This window comes from Nycticebus coucang, chromosome 3, assembly GCF_027406575.1.
Source record: "Nycticebus coucang isolate mNycCou1 chromosome 3, mNycCou1.pri, whole genome shotgun sequence".
Taxonomy (NCBI): Eukaryota; Metazoa; Chordata; class Mammalia; order Primates; family Lorisidae; genus Nycticebus; species Nycticebus coucang.
In genome coordinates this window covers 79022895-79044277 of record NC_069782.1, presented here as the reverse complement: position 1 = coordinate 79044277, position 21383 = coordinate 79022895, and the positions used below count along the sequence as shown (strand labels likewise).

At 38.5% G+C, this 21383-nt stretch overlaps 1 protein-coding gene across 1 annotated transcript in view; it reads right to left on the bottom strand.

Annotated features, from left to right (window-relative positions):
* The window catches only part of PTPN20 (protein tyrosine phosphatase non-receptor type 20), a 97024-nt gene that overhangs the window by 24836 nt on the left and 50805 nt on the right, over positions 1-21383 (bottom strand). Inside the window, exons 4-5 of the mRNA XM_053584838.1 lie at positions 14831-14921; positions 3631-3965 (exon numbers count right to left, since the gene is read on the bottom strand). Coding sequence (XP_053440813.1) covers positions 3631-3965; positions 14831-14921 — 426 coding nt within the window. The remainder of the gene's footprint in view (positions 1-3630; positions 3966-14830; positions 14922-21383) is intronic.

Here is a 21383-nt window from a genome sequence, read left to right as displayed (position 1 = left end):
GAGGGATTAAGGTGTATGCTAGGTCAAAAGACTCCTGTCTTTAGAGCTGAAACTATAATATAAACCTCCTAAATCCTAATCTACCATCTTTCTTCTGTACTGTAGGCTGCAGGAAAGCCAAGATTTCAAAATACTGAGAATAAAAGATGGGCTGATATTTTAGGAATAAGACCAAAAGGTAACTTATCTGAAATTAAATATTATATACTAAATTTTATTAAAATAGTTGGTGCCTGACCTGGGAGGCACCAACCTCTCTGGCAGGCAGCACAGAGTAGTTAATGACATGAGAGAAGACTGTGGCCCCTGCTTATGCTGAGTCCCTTGAAGTGAAATCATGAAACTCTCCTCAGGGTTGACCAATAAGGCATTTTGAGTTATCCATATCCTATCCAAAGGGATCAGCACCCTTTCCTCAGTGTGAGGCCTTCGTCCTGGCTCACTTGGGATGCATATGGGAGAACTCTCAGAATTAGTTTATGACTCCCTTCTGCTTCTCTCTCATGAATCTCTTTTCCCTACATTTCCTAAATAAAGATTCTGGTGTACACAGCCCTCTTCCAATTCAAAGTATCTACAGAAATTTATGATAGTTAATCTTATGTGTCAGCTGACTGGGCCATAATACCCAGATATTTGATCAAACATCAATCTAAACATCTTTGTGATGGTATTTTTTGGATGAGATTAACATTTAAACCAGCATACTTTGATTAAAGCAGATTACTCCCCATAATGGGGGTTGGCCTGATCTAATCAGTTGAAGGCCTTCAACAGAACAAAGACCAACCTCCCACAAGCAAGAAGGAATTCTGTCATCAGATTGCTTTTGGACTCAAACTGTAATTCTTTCCTAGGTCTCCCGTCTACTGCTTCACCCTGCATATTTGCCAACCTTCCACAGTTACTTCCTTACAATCAATAAACCTATTTATTATACATACGTTATGTTTCTCTGGAGAACTCTAACCCTCTACTGATTAATGTAATTCAATTTTATACCTGGATCATAAAGCTAGAAAACACCAAATCTCTTAGTTTACTGATGATTTCTGTATTACATAGCGTTCTACAGTGGCAGAAATGATGGATCCGTAAATGGCAGTGGGAAGGAGGGATTATATTTAAAACCTCCCAAACTTAATATCAGACAAAAAACTCATTTGAATCATTACTACCTGAGGGAAACAATACCTGAAAACCTCGTAAAAGCACTAAGTTGAGGATTGCTGTCACCATATCACATATTTCAGGGGCAAAATTTCTTTTGTCACCATTGACCATTTCCAATCTGCACAAAGGTAGACTTCAACTATTTCCCTAAAGATGGAACATCTCATGCAGACTCTTCAAACATGAACCCCATGGTTCTGAAGTTTGTGGGCCTCTCCCCCAAGGCCAAGGCTCTGCAGGTTGACCTTTAAACAGGCCATTGCTCTGTGCCTCCCACCAGCCCTATGTCCTTCAGCATAGACGCCATTTGGACCTGATTCATTTAGCGTCTTCCTTCCCCACTTAGAGCTGTGTGTGCTCTAAGAATTAAGACTTTGTCTATCTTCTATCTCAGGAAAGTGGAAGAAGCACTTACGACAGTCCTTGCTGCTGCCTCATTATTCCTCTTCCTGTATATTAACCCCTCTTCCTTGTGAGTTTCATACCTCTTAGCTTCATCTTCTTATCACCATAAGCCAGTGGCTAACCCTTCTGGTCAAGCCTCCACATTCACTGAAGATCCTCGCCTTTTCTCTACCACACACTCTGGCATCACAGCAAATTCAGGGTCTCATCAGCCACAGACACTAACGTCATGACATTTTTATTTCTCTCTTGCAGGGGAGATCACTTCCTTTCCTCTTGCTCCCATAGTGATGACCACTCCTTGGACTTACCACCATCTATAATGTCTAGTATCAAAAGTTTCCCAGTTCTACAGCTCCAATTATCAATTTAGTACCAGAAGCTCTTATGCTACCACCTCATTTGTACCTCAAAACAATAATGTGACCAAATGGAGCTCTCCATCCCTTTGCATCCTCCACTTACCCCTAGCTGACTGACCTCCTAATTCCATCTGAATGGAATGTAATTATCTGAATCATTCTCTTCACCAAACTCTCAACTCCTTTGATCTTTTCATCTTGCGACATGTACTAGACAACATTTCACTCTGGGTCAGTCCCATGACCTGTGTTCAGGGATTCCCATAAGTTATGCTGCTGGAAAGAAAACAATAACATAGTTGCACTTTTTGTTGTTCTTGTAAAGTTATAGGTCCAAACTCAGCATCACTCAGTTTCTCTTTTTTGGTCATTGTCTGTGAGCCAATCAATTTCTTTGGTGATGACTCCAAACCTCACCACTCTCTTCAAGCTTCCTGTTCAACTTATACGTCCTTCACTCCTGCTGAACACAGGTATCACCTGAATGTTAATTCAGGCCACTAGAGCCATCTACTTCATCGCTTTCTCCTATAAACCATCCCTTTTCTAGTTTCCAAATCTATTGAAGCAAGGAAATCCATGAATTATTCTAGACCAATGCTTCCCAACAGAATTTTCTACAATGATGCCAATGTTCTAAATTGATACTGTTCAATATGGTAGCCACTGGTAACACATGACTAACAAGCCTAGAAATGTGGCTACTGCAAGTAAAAAACTGAATTTGTTATTTAATACACATTTAAATCACTTAAATTTAAACTTGAATAGCCACATGTGGTTACCACATTGAACAGTATCATTTTCAACCCTCCTTCTGTTACTTATAAGTCACAAGTCATAAGTCACGTATTTCTACCAGATAGTTTTATCTGCAAAACACCTGTGTCTGCTTTCCATGCCAATGCCAACTGTCCTAGTTAATCACGCCAATCTTACCAAAATTCTCCCAGTGTCTCTCAATTATAATAAAGTTCATGCTCCCTAGGTGAAATCTATGACATTTCATGTTCTAGCTGGCCCTTGCTTACTTTCCATAACCTCATCTCTCACTACTCCCTGGCACTGAACTTGTGCAATCCAGAAACACTTAATACTTATATTTTCCCATATACATTCCATGCTACTAAATGTTTGATCATCTACTTTCTCCTTTCATCTTTCTCATTTGGGTCACTCTCAAATGAGATGTCACCTTCTCCAGTAAATCTTCCCCAAACTGCAAGTTAAGCTCAGTACTTCCTCATGAACCTCCAAAGTACCCTTTTCAATCTCAATATTACCAATGAACACAGTAACTAAGGTATCACTGAGTGTACCAAGCTCCCTGCTACTCAGTAGGTACCAATAGCGCCCGTCTCAGTGATTGGCACACCTTAGGAATTCAAAATGTATCTTGTATACTCAGCAGGAACAGTCAAATTACATCCCAGGATCAGAAAACTTCTGTGATAATGCTCACTGCAAACTCCAACTCTCCTTTACAATTTTTTATTTTCTCCAGTCAGAGGCTGGTTAAGCAGAAAGGGAAGTAGTGGTGGCTTAGTTTTTGGGTACCAGTGAAAAGTAAAAAGTTAACCCCCAAAATTATCCACAATCTATTTTCTATCCTGCCCCTAACTTCTAGTTCTAATATATCTGCTTGTGTAGTGAAACATACATCTAATACTGTTTTTTTTTAAAGACTTACAGACTTATCCACAACTTGAAACTTTCGAATGGTGAAAGATTGAAGCATCTGGTAGTTCTCCAGGAAGACACGGAAGTGTTCCAGTTCCAAAGGCTTCTTCAGAGAAGAGGGCCAGTAATGGTAACATTTGGGAATTCCACCTTCTATCTCTCTGGTTATCATGGCAATAACATTAGAATTATTTTCCAAAACCATTTGCCAAAAGTCATCTACAGTGCCTGGTAATGGTCCTTGGGAAGCAATATAAAAATATTCTTCTCCATAATTGGCTATTCTAATATAGCTAGCATTGATGTAGTCCTTGCCTTTTCCAAGAAGAACGCATGTTGCATCATCTATTACAGAAACAGAAACATCTGGTAGATAAAGGTGGGAGACGCAATACACGCAGACTTCATGAAAGCATTTTATATAAGTAAATCCACATAGCTCTTAGACCGACAGAAAAGATGACATAGATGTTTCTTTTCAAAAGGGTTATTTGAGCTCATCAGTTAAAATTCTTACTTCCCTATTGGCATGACCTCGGAAATACAGAATTAGGAGGCTTTATTTTTTATCAGCTTTTAATAAATACAGAATGATGCCATTAGCATCCAGGCACTTTGAAAAATTTCTGTTAGATATGGTACAGGCAGAATTAGGCCAAGGCAAGTATCTACTAGTTTACAACTGAACACAGCAGAGGAGGAGCTCTCCCAGGCAGCAAATAAGGGACATTCCCCTACAAATCTGGGAACCTGCAAACTCAGAGCAGCAGGAGCCAGGGTAAAAAACCCAAAAAAATGAATGGCAATAGTTGGAGACAAATCCTAGGAGCAATGAAATTCCACTGGTGGCCCCCACATAAGACAGCCAGTTTTTACGTTCGTCCTCAACCTTCACCTGGTATAGGGTAGGCCAGCAAGGTGAAGACCCAGGGATAAGTAGATGTTTCAGTATTGAGTCCAAAACAGTCTGGAGGTAGAATTCCTTTCTTTGGAAGATTTCAGTCTTTTCTTATCAATGACTTCAACTGATTGGATGAGGCCCACCCACACAAGGGAGGCCAATCAGCTTAATTCAAAGTCTACTGATCTAAATGTTACTTATATCTAAAAATTACCGTCACAGCAATGTCTATATTAGATTAATATCTAACCAACTCAAGTTGACACATAAAATTAAAATCACACAAACTACAAATTTTACCAGATAATTTGAAGGAGAAAGGTTTTCCTTGAAACTTAAATTAGTTCTCTATAAGACCAAGTGAAGGAAGAAAATAAAAATAAAAACTAGAGAGAGAAAGAAAACGTATACAAAGAAGTAAAAACATAATCAGAGAAAAGATGAAAGCCTTACAAGAGAGAACCAAGAGACCAACCCTACAAATTGTAAGCACTCCAGAAAAAAAAAAAAAAAAAAAGGCTAAAATATATAGAAGAACAATTCCTAACCGAACAAGCTTTCTTATAGCTACAGGAACACCAGTTAAAAGGTTCTATGAGTTCTGGGTGAGACTGATAGAAATGAAACACACTTGATAACATTCCTTAATGTAAGAAAAAAACTAAATATTTTGGAATGAAAAAATACACAGTGGGTACCCCCAAAATACATATTTAAGATATTTTTACATTTTAAGAAAGTTTAAAAAACTGTATTAACATTGTTATACTCAATATATACCAATAACAAAAGATGAAAACAAGTCATCAACAAAAGATGAATACAAGTCATGTTGAGCCCCTCTTGTAAATCAAACACAACTTGAGGTTTACAAATTTAATATAGTTTTTTACTTTTTTAATAATTAAAATGTGTATACTTTTTTTGGAACCATCTATATTTCTAATGAAGAAAAAGAGTCAGAGGACCACTAGAATTCTCATCTAAAACACTGGAAGCTACTGAACAATAAAGAGACACTCAGAGACCTGTGAGAAAAGATAAAAATTCCAGAATCCTAGAATCAATGAAGATATTTCTTTATCAGGATAACAAAAGGAGATATAGCAAAAATAGGAATAGTTTGAGATGACATGAACTACTCATATCCATCTCTAATCAAACAATGAATGAATTAGAACATGACCTGAATTAAGGGAAGACCAAAAGAAAATGAAATAATAAAAAAAAGTCTTTATATCTATGTAAAGAGTGACTAGGAATTTGTCATTCAAATGCTAAAACTTGTCCTGTTATATAGAAAACAACAGATGGCACAAGAAAATCTATTAATAGAATGAAAAACATTAATGTAGAGAAGCATGATCACATAGTGGGAGCTAAGCCTGGGTCTGCACCCCAGATCTATCTCCTCTTTGCAGTGTGACTATGGGAAAATTACTTAATCTCTTTTAACCCTTTTGTAAAACAAGGATACTAACATTAGCAACACTTAAGGATTAAATATTACTACCTATGATTGACTTAGATCAGTAATAAACTAGTAATAAACATATTACTACTACTACTACTACTATTATTATTATTGGTGATAGTAGTAATAGAAAGAACTTCTCATACATAACATATAATAAACTCATATATAATAACTTCAAATATATTCATGCTCATTAAATCTATGTCTGAAAGACCTGGTATATTCCCAGCTATCTGTATTATGATGATGAGCTGTACAATTTTTTTTTAAGACTGTAATATATCTTTTGCACTCACAAACCTCCTTTTAAACAGTTCATTGAGGTGTACACCCATGAATCCATCACAACAATAAAGAGAAGACAGAAAATGAAATAATAGAGAAAAGTCTTATATAGTTTATATCTATGTAAAGAGTGACTAGGAATCAAACATCTCCATCACTGCAAAAATATTCTCATGCCTCTTTGTAATCTATCTTTCTTGCTCCAATTCTGCACCAATTCTTGCTCTAATTCTGCAACAACTGATATACTTTATGTCAATATGGATTCATTTGAATTTTCTAGAATTTTATATGTATGGCTACATACAGTGTATTAGTTTTTTAGGGATTCTATAACAAAATACTAAGTGGCTTAAACAACAGAAATTTATTTTACAGTTCTGGAAGCTGGAAGTTCAGGCTTGTTACAGTTTGAATGTTTGTCTCCTCTAAACCTCATGTTGAATTTGATCCCCGATGTTAGGGGTGGAGCCTAATGGCAAGTGTTTGGGTCCTGGGAAAGGATCCCTCCTTAATAGATTCAGTCCTTCCCTTGGGATCACTTGAGTGAGCTCACACTATTTTCATTCCCACAGGAGCTTGTTAGAAGACTCTAGGTCCTCTCCTCTCTTTCTCTGATTCCTTTCTCACCATCTGATCTCTGCACACACTGGCTCCCCTTCTTCTTTGCCAGGAGTGGAAACCAGATGCCCAATCTTAAACCTTCTAGACAGCAGAACTATGAGCTAAATAAATAAATAAATTTCCTAGTCTTGGGTATTTCTTTACATCAACACAAAATAGACTGAGAAAATTGAAATTGAAGAGTGGAGCATTGCTATAAAGATACCTGAAAATGTAGAAGCAGCTTTGGAAAGAGGTAATGGACAGAGGTTGGAGGAATCTGGAGTGCTCAGAAGATAAAAAAGCAACTTGGTTGCTTAGGAACTTCTTAGAACTTGGTTAAGTGGTTGTGATGAAAAGTGCTGATAAAAGATAGTAAAGGCCATGCTGACAAAGTCTCAGATGGAATTGAGGAATTCATTGGGAACTGGAGCAAAGTTCAGTTTTGTTATATCATAGCAAAGAACTTGGCTTCATTTTGTCTATGACCTAAGGATTTGTGGAAGGTCAAACATAAGAGGATGTCTGGCAGAAGAATTGCCTAAGCAGCAAAGGAGCAGCTCAGCTACTTTTAACAGTTTATGATTAGTTAAAGCAGGAAAGGAATGATATGAAGCTGGGATTAATAATTAAAAGGAAAGCAGAACATAAAGTTTGAAAATTCACAGCCTGTCTACGTGGTAAAGAAAAGGAGAATATTTTCAGGAGACGACTCTTAAGGTGGGGGGTGGGGGTGAGGGGTGCTGAGAGATCATTTGCTAAACAAATAGCCATGACTAAAAGGGAGATGAAATGCTAATATCAAGATAATAGGGAAAAATCTCTGAAGGCATTTCTGAAATCTTCAAGGGCACCCTCCCATCACAGTCCCTGTGGCCTAGAGGAATAGAATGGTTTGGGGGGACAGACCCGGGGCACCACTGCCCTGTCCATTCCTGTCTTGTACCACTTCAAGATGCTGCTCTCCATATCCTGACCACTCCAGCTCCAGGTGGTGGCTTCTCAAACAGACCTAGGTACAGCTTGGGCCACTGCTTCTGAGAGCTTTAGAAGTAAGCCTTGGTGGCAGCCACATGGTGTTAAGTCTGCAGGCTCCCAGAATGCAAGAGTGTGGCGGCTTGGCAGTTTCCACCTACATTTCAGAGAATGTATTACAGGTAAGTCTCAAAGCCCAAGCAGCAACCTGCTGCAGGGGCAAAGCCACTGCCAAAAGCCTCTACTAAAGCAATGCCTGTTGAAGATGTTGGGTTGGAGTTATCTTAGAGAGGTACACAATGGCCAGGCTGGCTGACCTACTGAAGAATGGTAGAGCCACCGGCAGTGCGCCACCTCACCTGGAAAAGCTGCAGGCATTCAACTCTAACCCGTGACAGTAGCCACATGGGCTGCACCCGGCAAAGCCTTGGGGGTGGAGCTGCCCAAGGCCTTGAGAGCCCACCCATTGCACTAGTGTGACCAGGATGCAGAACATAGCATGAAAGGAGATTATTCTGGAGCTTTAATATTTAATGTCTGCCCTGCTGGCTTTTGGACTGGTATGGAGCCCATTGGCCCATTTTTGGCCAGTTTCTCCCTTTTAGAATGGGAATGTTTACCCAATGCTTCTACTACCATTGTATCTTGGAGGTAAATAATTTGTTTTTTAATTTTACTGGCTTACAGCTATACGAAACTTACCTTGAGAATCACATGAGACACCAGACTCTCAATTTTGAGGGACTATAGGGAAGGGATGATTGTATTTCATAATGTGTGAAGAATGTGAGATTTGGGGTGAGGGATAGAATGCTATGGCTTGGATATTTGTCCCCTATAAACCTCATGTTAAAATTAGATCCCTAATGTTGAAGGTGGTGCCTAATGGGAGGTATTTGGGTCATGGGGGTGGATTCCTCATAAGGATTAATGGAGTGAGCTGAGTTCTCACGTCTTTTGTTCCACAAGAGCTGGTTAAAAAGAGCCCAGCACCTGCCCTCTCTCTTGCTTCCTCTCTCACCATGTGATCTTTGCAGATGCCAGCTCCCCTCTGCCTTCCACCAGGAGTGAAAGTAGCCCTGAGCCTCAGATGCCCAGTTCTTAAATCTTCCAGTCAGCAGAACTATAAGGGAAATACATCTCTTTTCTTTTAAATTATATAGCCTCAGGTGTTCCTTTTCAGCAATATAGTACAAACTAAGCCAAAGATCAGGGTGGTGGCAGTCTGGGTTTTCCTGTGGTCTCTCTCCTTAGCTTGCAGATGGCTGTGTTCCTGATGTTTTTACATGGCCTTTCCTCTGTGCCTTTGCATCCCTGGTGTCCCTGGTATCTTTTATGTGTCCTAATTTCCTTTTATCACAAGGACACCTGATGCATTGGATTAGGGTACACCTCAAAGGCAACATTTTAATTACCATTTTAAAGGTTCTATCTTCAAATAAGTTCATATTTTGTACTGGGGGTTAGAACTTCAAAACACAAATTTGGGGATAATATAATTTGGTCTAAAACAGACAGCATCTACTCTTTTACCTGGCTTCTTTCATTGAGCATAATCATTTTGAGACTTTTTATGTTCTGAATGCATCCTTAGTTTGTTGTTCTTTATTGCAGCATCATATCCCATCATGTGGGTATACCACAATTTGGTTGTCCACTTCCTACTGATGGACATTCAAGTTTTTGAGTATTGCAAATAAAACTGATAGGAATATTCATATATAAGTCTTTACACAGACTAATGCTTTAATTTCACTTAAGTCAAACACAGAAGTAGAACTATTGAATTATATTGTAGGTGTACATTTATCCTTATAAGAAACTGTTAAATCATCTTCCATTGCAGTGGGTATGATATGACATCTCATTGTTTTAGTTTGAATTTTCCTAATGATTAATGATGTTAAGCATCTTTCCATGTATTTGTTTGACTGGTCTTCCTAGATGTATCTTCCTAGATAATGTGTTTGCTCAAATGTTTTGTTATTTGTTGTTAGGTTATTTGTTTTCTTCTCAAGTTATAACAGTAAATTCTTTACATGTGCTAAATAATGTCTTTTATCAGATAAATGTCTACTATTTATTTTTCTTCTAAGCTGTTATTTGCCTTTTTGTTTTTATAATAGTATAATAAAAAATTGTTTTTAATTTGATTAAGCCTAATTTACTTAATTTAATTTTAAAATTCAAGGTTTTTATGTCCTATTAGGAAAACTTTGCCAAACCCAAGTATGCTAAAGTTTTCTCATAGGTTTTCTTCCATAAATTTTATGGTTTTCCAGTGGTGCATCTTACAAGGGTATATGTGAAACTTGGTAAACGGTCTGTGAAGCTAGTGAATGATGCCCCATGAATATATCAATGTACACAGCTATGATTTAATAAAAAATAAAAAAAACAATTTATGGTTTTAATTCTAATGTTAGGTCAATAATCTATTTTGAACTAATTTCTGTATAACATGTCAGGTAAAGGCCAAAGTTCACTTTTTGGTATATGAATATACAACTGTGTAGACCATTTGTCGAAAGGTTGAAATGTCTTGCATCCTTACATTCAGATATTACTATTTTCCCTGCCCCCACTATTATAGATAGTGTTCAAGGAAAGCATGTAAACACACTCTGAAAAGTGAAAACTAATAGATACCTAAGTCACTATTTTTCTTAGTTCTGAGTAGAACATCATCCAGAGAGAAGTAACAGAAATGGCATTAGGTCAAGAGTCAGAGAAGCGGCATACAAGTATGGCCCCACTCCCTTTTTTTTTTTTTTTTTTTTTTTCGGCTTTTAAAATGCTTTGTAAATTTTAAAGTGTTAAGGAAATACAAGTTGCTATCTTTATGCTTGAACATATCCAGACTACATAATAAAAGCCATCATGTTTTGCATGGTAGTACAGGGCCATAAATATTATTATATAAGCTGAAATCATGCAAAAAGATCTTAATAATCAATAAAAAAAAGTTATCATTTTATAGCCCTTAAAAATGTTTGTGATGTATTTTTAAAAACTTCATTATTGCTGGTTATAGACATAAAGTGATATGAAAAGACAGAAAGGCTAATATTTAGTTAGAATACTGTAATTTTAACCATTACAAACATTGAGAATTAAAGCATTTAACTGGCAAAAAGAAATTATCAATAGTAGTTTTGGGCCAGGCACAGTGATTCATGCCTATAATCCTAGCACTCTGGGAGACCAATGTAGGTGCGTCACCTAGGCTCAGGAGTTTGAGACTTGCCTGAGCAAGAGTGAGACCCTGTCTCAAAAAAAAAAAAAAAAAACTAGTTTGAACAGCGTTTGTCTTTTTTTTTTTTCTCACATAACTTATAATTCAGAATGAGCATTTTTTTCTAAACCTTGGCTAAATTCTAAGTTTGAATTAGCTTCCACTATTTTATATGTTGCACTTACATTGTCATGAAATAGCTCCAAAGTTCCTTTATGTAAGCAATTTGCTGGCATCACTTCCCCGAGGTCACCTACACCCTTTTTATCACAGCTACTTTCCTCATTCATGTTGATAAATTCCCCTTCTCTTGTAGCTCTAAAGTCTCTAAAGTGGTGACTATGCCAATATGTCCCAGTTAGCTATTTTTTTTATATTTTCATTTACATTCATTTCAAATTTCATTCTCAGCATTTCTTTTTTTTTTTTTTTTTTGTAGAGACAGAGTCTTACTTTATGGCCCTCGGTAGAGTGCCGTAGCATCACACAGCTCACAGCAACCTCCAACTCCTGGGCTCAAGCGATTCTCCTGCCTCAGCCTCCCGAGCAGCTGGGACTACAGGCGCCCGCCACAACGCCCAGCTATTTTTTGTTGCAGTTCAGCCGGGGCCGGGCTTGAACCCGCCACCCTCGGTATATGGGGCTGGCGCCTTACCGACTGAGCCACAGGAGCCGCCCTCATTCTCAGCATTATCAATTTTTATCTCTTTATTGAAGTTTCATCTCTGTCTTTTGATTATCCAATTTTGTGAAATGTCATGAGGGTTTATCATTGAAAGACAAAGAGGCAATGCAACTACATGCTCTGCTATCTATGTGCCAATTGAGTAACAAATGCTGTTAGCTATTGCCAACATATTTTGAAAGAAGTAACATGTTTAGTGATTGATTATGATGTGTATCTATTATTTACATACAGGCTTGTGGACTGAAAATCTAATAATCATAGTTGTTACTTTATGCAATTACTCAGTTAATATATTGTGATAACTGAAATGTGAATCATGTGGTTGTGGGACTGGTATTATTTAATTAAACAAAAGAACTGACATTTGTGCCTATGGAGGTCATGCCAAGTGAAGAATGCCTGTATTCGCAGTGTCAAAAGACATCTGAAATGGCTGGGCCCGGGGGCTCATGCCTGTAATCCTAGCACTCCGGGAAGCCAAGGCGGGTGGATTGCTTGAGCTCATGGGTTTGAGACCAGCCTGAGCAAGAGTGAGACTCCACCTCTAAAAATACCTGGGTGTTGTGGTTGGCACCTGTAGTCCCAGCTACTTGGGAGGCTGAAGCAAGAGAATCACTTCAGCCTGAGAGTTTGAGGTTGCTGTGAGCTGTGACAATATGGCACTCTATTGAGGGCAAAAAAGTGAGACTCTGTCTCAAGAAAACAAACAAAGAAAAAAAAATAAAGAAAATCTGGATTCATCCATTTAATGTTCTTAGCATTTGAAGAGGAGGGGAAATAAATGATCTCTCTGGATGTCTTGATGTGAGTCCTTAGGAACCTTTTATATAAATTCTAGAAATGTGTGGTGAAGAAATGACAGAAACTTTCTATGATTATCCCTGAAGTAGGTTGATTTTCATATTAAATTACATATTAGATTTTCATGTTAGATCAGTGGGCCTTATAATAGAATTACAGTTTATTTTGTTTTAAGGAAAGCAAAAACGTTTACATGATTTCTCTCAGTTTTTGTAATTTAACTTGACTTTTTAGCACCTGTGAATCTCTTCAGTTGTCACTCTTTTTGTACCTAGAATAAAGAATTCAAGTCAGATTAAACATTATGCTTGCCCTATATCATAAAATGAACTTCTTATAATCCTAAGAGGCTCTTTTCAAAGGCCTATTTGCTTTCAGTCTCATTGAAGGCTAATTACACATGTAGGAATATAAATTATATAAATGAGACCTCTGACATCTCAAAGTAGTACCAAATTGTTAGCATTACCTACTAAAACATCTAACAGTGGTTCATTGCCCTAATTTCAGAAGTGTTCATCAATGTAATTCTACACACTCTCCCACTCTTCTGTTAAAATTACAGAATAAGTTATTTTAACAATCTTGGGAAAATATTCTTCATCTTTTGTAATCATAGTTATCTTAGATCTTAATGAACCAACTAAACATGTAAGCATTTATCTAATGATGGCAGTCACTATGTTCTACTCTGATTTTTATAATAATTTCCTCAAGTCTAGTGGGAGAAACAGGAATAAAAATAATTAAAATTCAGTTTGATAACTGGGAGATGGTAGTCACAGGTCCTATGTGACTACTGGAAAACCACAAAGCCTGGGAAAATAAAGAAGGCCCAGCTGAGACAGCTATGAATGACAGTAGGAATTGCCTTATCAAAGAAGGGAGATGGATAGTTCTCATAAGAACCCCAGGTTCAAAGCCATGGAGGCAAGAAAAAGAGAATGATGAATTCCAGAATGTAAAAGAAGTCCTACAGGGCAGCTGAGGCTAGAGAGGCACACAGAGGGGAACATCTTAGCCCATGCAAGGAACTTCACCTGACAGCAAAAAAAAAAAAAAGCACCAAGGAAGAGCTTTGAAAAGACAGCAATACGTTCTGCTTTGCATTTTAGGAAAATCATCTCAGTAGCTGCTGTGAATAGATGGGAAAGGGAGGCAGAAGACAGAGGGAAGAAATCAGCTGAGAGATGAAATAGGCTCAATCTCAGCAGTAGTGGGAATCCAGAGATGGGAGAGGATTCTAGAGGTATTAAGAAGGTAGACTCAAAAGGATTTACAACAACTTTTTGGATATTGCAGATGACCCAACGTTTTCTGGCTTCAAAAGTTGGGTGATTACATTAAACAAGATTTAGGACAGGCATCCTCAAACTTTTTAAACAGGGGGCCAATTCACTGTCCCTCAGACCGTTGGAGGGCCGGACTATAGTTTAAAAAAAAAAAACAAAAAACTATGAACAAATTCCTATGCACACTGCACTTATCTTATTTTGAAGTAAAAAAACAAAACGGGAACAAATACAATCAGACTGCCTCATGTGGCCCGCAGGCCGCAGTTTGAGGACCCCTGATTTAGGATGTAGGAGGAACCTCAAATTAGAGGAAAATAAATGGAAAATTTAGTTTGAAAAAATTTTGACTTTGCAAGGAATATGAGTCATGGAGTAAGAATTCCTGCCTAAGATAAAACTGCATTGTTGTGTTTTGTTTCTGATCTTTGGAAATCTGAGATGGACAAATCCTGTGTGTAACTGGGTAGGGAGGGTAGAGAAGCACTATGCAGGATTCTCTGGAGACAGGCAAAGGGCAGCCTCTGTTGGAGAGTGGATTGATAGCTTTATTGTCCAGAACAAAGGATACACACAATCCTATTGTATTTGTGTGTCTAAAAAATGGCCAGGGAAGGTGGTCAGGGCTTGGGATGCTGAAAGTGGTGGTTGTCTCAGACTATTGGACTTTATATTCTGGATGGTTCATGGTCTGAGAAGGAGCAGTGCATAACAACAAGGCTGAATGACTGCTGTGAATTACTCTGCAGCAGTGGCTGGAGGAAACACCAGAAATAGAAGCTTCACCCTCACCATATCCTAGAATAAATCCTAAAATTTAATAAATCCTGCCAACTACTACAGGTCTTCACACTGGTCATAGGCCAAAATGTCTTATGCATAAAGCCATACAATCTTCTTTCTACCTTTTCCCAAATGTGAACCAAAAAATGATCAAAACCATTTCAGCTTACATGGAAGAATATCTCGGTATCTGTTTTTCTCTCTGTTGCTTGAATGAGTCCCAAAGGCGAAGTCACCAGGCAAATTCTTATGTTCTAAATCCTTTAAAAAGTAAAAAATATAAGTCATGTAGTTTCTATAATCCCCCCCCAAAAAAATATGCCTTTGTTTAGTTCTTATGATCCTAAATCCCCTTCATGACTTGACCTGCTATTTAATATCCTATATAAGTGAAGAAGTCAGACCCCTTTTATTTATTTATTTTTTTTGTAGAGACAGAGTTTCACTTTATGACCCTTGGTAGAGTGCCATGGCATCATACAGCTCACAGCAACCTCCAATTCCTGGGCTTAAGCAATTCTCTTGCCTCAGCCTCCCGAGTAGCTGGGACTACAGGCACCTGCCACAATGCCCGGCTATTTTTTGGTTACAGTTCAGCCGGGGCCGGGTATGAACCCGCCACCCTCAGTATGTGGGGCCGGCACCCTACCGACTGAGCCACAGGCACCGCCCCAGACCCCTTTTAAAAGTATCATATAAAATAACTCAAATTTGAGATGTCAATCAATAAATTGCATGATTTAAAAAAATGTTAAATTCTCTAAAGATACTTTTCCACCTGACCTTCATTATTTTTTCTCTTTCATAGAAAAGGAAATACAGAATATTCACTTCTTAGAACCTACCTATAAATCATCTTACAAACTAAAATAACAACAAAAATATAAACAGCCTCAAAATTTACCCCTTGTCCTTTGAAGAATTCTTCTTTGAAAAAATATCTTTAACATGTGTGAATTCAACAAACATTTATTGAAGATTTAGTATTTTCCAGATATTGGAATAGAAAAATGAACAGAAAAATGGCCTCATCCTTAAGGAGTGAGCAGAGTAAAAGATGACAAGTAATCAAACACAATGTGAGTGCTGTACAGAGACCCTAGTGTAACTGATAAACACTAGATTATACCTGAGGGTACAGGAAGAAAAGCTCTAAAAAGGGAGTAGAACTTGAACTGGGCCTTACTAAGCCACCAGAAGTCAGTCATATGAAAGGCAGTGTGTGTGTGGAAGCAAAGTGGCAGGAAAGAGTATTATTCTAGGTAGAAACCATGAGGCATACATGTGCCCTTGGAGAAACAGTGACTAGTCTGGTAACAAGAGCACAGACCACATGATCTAACACAGATATAGACTAAGACTACAAAAGACCTTGTTTCATACGGAAAAGACATTAGGTGGTATCCAGTTATAATCTATTAGACTATTTGTGAATAAATCCTGAGAATCTACATACCTTAAAAGATCTTCAGGTAAGAGGCTCCTCTCCAAAAGGGAAGATAATGTTCAAAAACAGCCCAATTAAGCTGAAGACTGGGAGCCCAGCCGAGAGAGAAATAGTAACTGCAGGTCACCTCTGCAAAGGCAAGCTACGACTTCAAGAAACCAAGCTTGAGGTACAAAATTTATCTGAATGGAAAAGGGTCCGTCTCCTCCCCCAAGAAAGCTGTGGTCTTTTTGTTCTTCTGCCTCCTTTCTTTTTTCTCTTCATCTGCTCCTGCGGGTTTTCTACAGACAAACGATGAACTGTGGACCTCTTGTCTCACCCCATGGGTGAATGCTGTGGGAAGTGGGAACTACTTCCTCAGAGGGACCCTCCTGTGACTCTGAACACTCTCTCACTAGGCAGAAAAACTGAACTACAGTCTAACCTGCCATTCTGAACTTCCACTACACTCTTCCCCCCTTACCTGATGAACCAGAAGTCTAATCGCTGCTGAGACTGAGGGAGGAGGTTCTTGAGTGGTGCCCCCCTTCCCTGTCTGCCAGACCAAGTGCTCCCCTAGCAAAAGACTCCAGGGGCACGTGGAGCCCCCCGGCCCCCCACACCCTCCCCCCAGCCAGGGACACCTCTGGCACCTGCGTGACCCAGCGCCTGCAATGACCAAGTGACCCGTGCCTGCCCCGACCAGGGTACTCAACCAGTGCCCAGGTGACCCAGCGTCCATGTGACCCAGCAACCTGTGCCCACCCGGGCCAGGGGACTCTGCCGACACCCGTGAGAGCCAGCAACCCATGCCTGCCCTGATCAGGGGACTCCACCAGCACCTGCATGACTCAGTGCCCACGTGACCTGTGCCCGCCTAGGCCAGGGGACTCCACCAGCACCCATACAAGCCAGCAACACGTACCCACACCTAGCACCCACTGGGCCTCCGCCTGACCCAGCCAGGAACTCTGGGAGCCACACAACCTGCGACCTCTCTCCCATACCCTCCCTGCCTCCATACCAGCCCGCCAATCTGGCCGGGGACTCTGGTAAACACGCAACCCGGGCCCTCCCTCTGGAGCCCTCCCTGCCTATGCATGGAGCCCTCCTCCTGACCAGAGACTGCTGGAATCTTGGGCACTCTGTGCCAAAGTCACCAGACGTCAGACACTCCCAGAACCGTGTGCACCATACCCCACCCTGTTGCTGGATCCGGGTGTGCCACACTCCCGAGCTGTTCCCACAGCTAGAACTCCCTGGCTGGGGCAGTCACAGAGGAGCTACACAGAGTCACTTCCTACAAAGATCCAGCAATAATAGAGTGATCCCACCGGGGTCTAATCTCAGTGAGAAACCTCCCCAACTCTGAGGATGGCCAGAGGCAATAGTTAAAAACAATCATGAGGAAGAATCAATGGAAAAACTCTGGCAAGATGAATAATCAGAGTAGATCAACTCCCCCAAGGAACAACAAGGAAGACACAGTACAAGATCCCATACATAAACAAATGGCTGAGATGTCAGAAAGCGAATTCAGAATATGGATAGCAAATAAGATCGAATTAGAATTCCAAGCAGCAATCCAAAAGATGTCTCAAGAATTCAATGAATTCAAAGACAAAATAACCAAAGATTTTGACACATTGAGACAAGAAGTTGCAGCCCTCAAAGATCTGAGAAATACAGTAGAATCCCTCAGTAACAGAATGGAGAAAGTAGAAGAAAAGATTTCTGACATTGAAGACAAAACTTTTGAACACTCCCAAACTTTCAAAGAGGAAGAGAAATGGGAGGCAAAAACAGATCATTCTCTTAGAAAGCTCTAGGATAATTCGAAGAAAATCAATACTCGCCTTATACTGATCCCCGAAAATGACAAAGTAGCTTCACAAGGCACAGAGTCTCTTCTTCATGGGGTTATGAAAGACAACTTTCCAGACATGCCAAGAGATTATGAAATTCAGATAGCAGTTTCAAAACTCCAAAATGACTCAACCTGAATAAGACATCCCCCAGACACATCATAATCAATTTCACTAAAGTTAATATGAAGGAGAAATTTCTGAAAGCAGCCAGACATAAGAAAACCATTATCTACAAGGGGAAGAGTACTAGAATAACTGCAGATCTCTCTGCTGAAACCTTTCAAGATAGAACAGGATGGTCATCAACTTTTAACCTCCTAAAACAAAATAACTTTCAACCCAGGATCCTGTATCCAGCTAAACTGAGTTTCATTTATGATGGAGAAATTAAAAACTTTAATGACATTCACATGTTGAAGAAATTTGCCATAACTAAACCAGCTCTCTAGGACATTCTCAGACCTATCCTCCATAAAGACCAGCATAATCCTCCACCACAAAAGTAAATTCACCCAGAAACTTTTGATCAAATTCCAACTTCCACACTCACAAAAGGATTAAAAATGTCCACCAGACTTTCGAAAAGCTTATCAATATTCTCAATTAATTTGAATGTTTAAATTGTCCTCTAAAGAGGCACAGATTGGCTGACTGGATACAAAAACTCAGGCCAGATATCTTCTGTATACAAGAATCTCATCTTACCTTAAAAGACAAATATAGACTCAAGGTGAAGGGATGGTCATCTATATGCCAGGAACATGAAAGCAGAAAAAAGCAGGTGTTGCAATCCTATTCGCAAATACAATAGGCTTTATACCAACCAAAATAAGGAAGGATAAGGATGGACACTTCATATTTGTTAAAGGTAATATTCAATATGATGAGATTTCAATTATTAATATTTATGCACCCACAAGAATGCACCTCAATTTATAAGAGAAACTCTAACAGACATGAACAACTTGATTTCCTCCAGTTCCATAGTAGTCAGAGATTTTAATACCCCTTTAGCAGTGTTGGACAGATCCTCTAATAAGAAGCTGAGGAAAGAAATTTTAGATTTAAACTTAACCATTCAACATCTGAATTTAAAAGACATGTACAGACCATTTCATCTAAACAAAAATGAATACACATTCTTCTCATCAGCCCACAGAACATACTCCAAAATTGACCACATCCTAGGTCACAAATTTAACCTCATCAAATTTTAAAAAATAGAAATCATTCCTTGCATCTTCTCAGACCATCATGAAATAAAAGTTCAACTCAATAACAACAGGAATATGCATACTCATACAAAAACATGGAAGCTAAATAACCTTATGCTGAAGGATAGATGGGTTATAGATGAGATTAAGAAGGAAATTCCCAAATTCTTGGAACAAAACAACAATTAAGATACAAATTATCAGAACCTCTAGGACACTGCAAAGGCAGTCCTAAGAGGGAAATTTATAGCACTGCAAGCCTTCCTCAAGAAAACAGAAAGAGAGGAAGTTAACAACTTAATGGGACATCTCAAGCAACAGGAGAAGGAAGAACATTCCAACCTCAAATCCAGCAGAAGAAAAGAAATAACCAAAATTTGGTCAGAATTAAATGAAATTGAAAACAAAAGAATTATACAACAGATCAATAAATAAAAAAGTTGGGTTTTTTGAAAAGGTCAATAAAACAGATAAACCTTTTGCTAACCTGACATGGAAAAAAAGAGTAAAATCTCTAATTTCATCAATCCGAAATGGTAAAGACAAAATAACAACAGATCCCTCAGAATTAAAGGATCGATAGTGAAATTGATCAATACTTGGAAGCATGCTACCTACCAAGACTTAGCCAGAAGGAAGTGGAAATGTTGAACAGACCTATATCAAGTACTGAAATAGCATTAACTATATAAAACCTCCCTAAAAAGAAAAGCCCAAGACCAGATAGCTTCACGTCAGAATTCTACCAAACCTTGAAAGAAGAACTAGTACCTATATTACTCAACCTCTTCCAAAATATAGAAAAGGAAGGAATACTACCCAATACATTCTATGAAGCAAACATCACCTTGATCCCTAAACCAGGGAAAGACCCAACAACAAAAGAAAACTATAGACCAATATCACTAATGAATATTGATGCAAAAATATTCAATAAGATCCTAATAAACAGAATCCAAAAACACATCATAAAAATTATACACCATGACCAAGTGGGATTTATCCCAGGGTCTCGAGGCTGGTTCAAAATATGTAAGTCTATAAATATAATTCAGCACATAAACAAATTAAAAAATAAAGACCATATGATTCTCTCAATTGATGCAGAAAAGTTTTTGATAATACCCAGCATTCCTTCATGGTCAGAACACTTAAGAAAATTGGTATAGAAGGGACATTTCTTAAACTAATAGAGGCCATCTACAGCAAACCCATAGCCAATATCATATTCAATGGAGTTAAATTGAAATCATTTCCACTTAGATCAGGAACCAGGCAAGGTTGCCCATTGTCTCCATTGCTCTTTAACATTGTAATGGACGTTTTAGTCACTGCAATTAGGGAAGAAAAGGCGATCAAGGGTATCCACCTAGGGTCAGAAGAGATCAAACTTTCGCTTTTCACAGATGATATGATTGTATACCTGGAAAACACCAGGGATTCTACTACAAAACTTTTAGAAGTGATCAAGGAATACGGCAATGTCTCAGGCTACAAAATCAACACCCATAAATCTGTAGCCTTTATATATACCAACAATAGCCAAACTGAAAAAACAGTCAAGGACTCTAATCCTTTCACAGCAGTGCCAAAGAAGTTGAAGAATTTGGGAGTTTATCTAACAAAGGACGGGAAAGATCTCTATAAAGAGAACTATGAAACTTTAAGAAAAGAAATAGCTGAAGATGTTAACAAATGGAAAAACATACCATGCTCATGGCTGGGAAGAATCAGCATTGTTAAAATGTCTATACTACCCAAAGCAATATATAATTTTAATGCAAATCCTATTAAAGCTCTATTGTCATATTTTAAAGTTCTTGAAAAAACAATACTTCATTTTATATGGAATCAGAAAAAACCTTAAAAACCAAGACATTACTCAGAAACAAAAACAAAGCAGGAGGAATTACACTACTAGACCTGAGACTGTACTATAAATCGATAGTGATCAAAACAGCATGGTACTGGCACAAAAACAGAGAGGTAGATAGAGAACCAATAGATGAATCTGGCTACTTACCATTATTTGATCTTTGACAAGCCAATTAAAAACATTCAGTGGGCAAAGGATTCCCTATTTAACAAATGGTGCTGGGTGAACTGGCTGGCAACCTGCAGAAGACTGAAACTGGACCCACACCTTTCACCATTAACTAAGATAGACTCTCACTGGACAAAAGATTTAAACTTAAAACATGAAACTATAAAAATA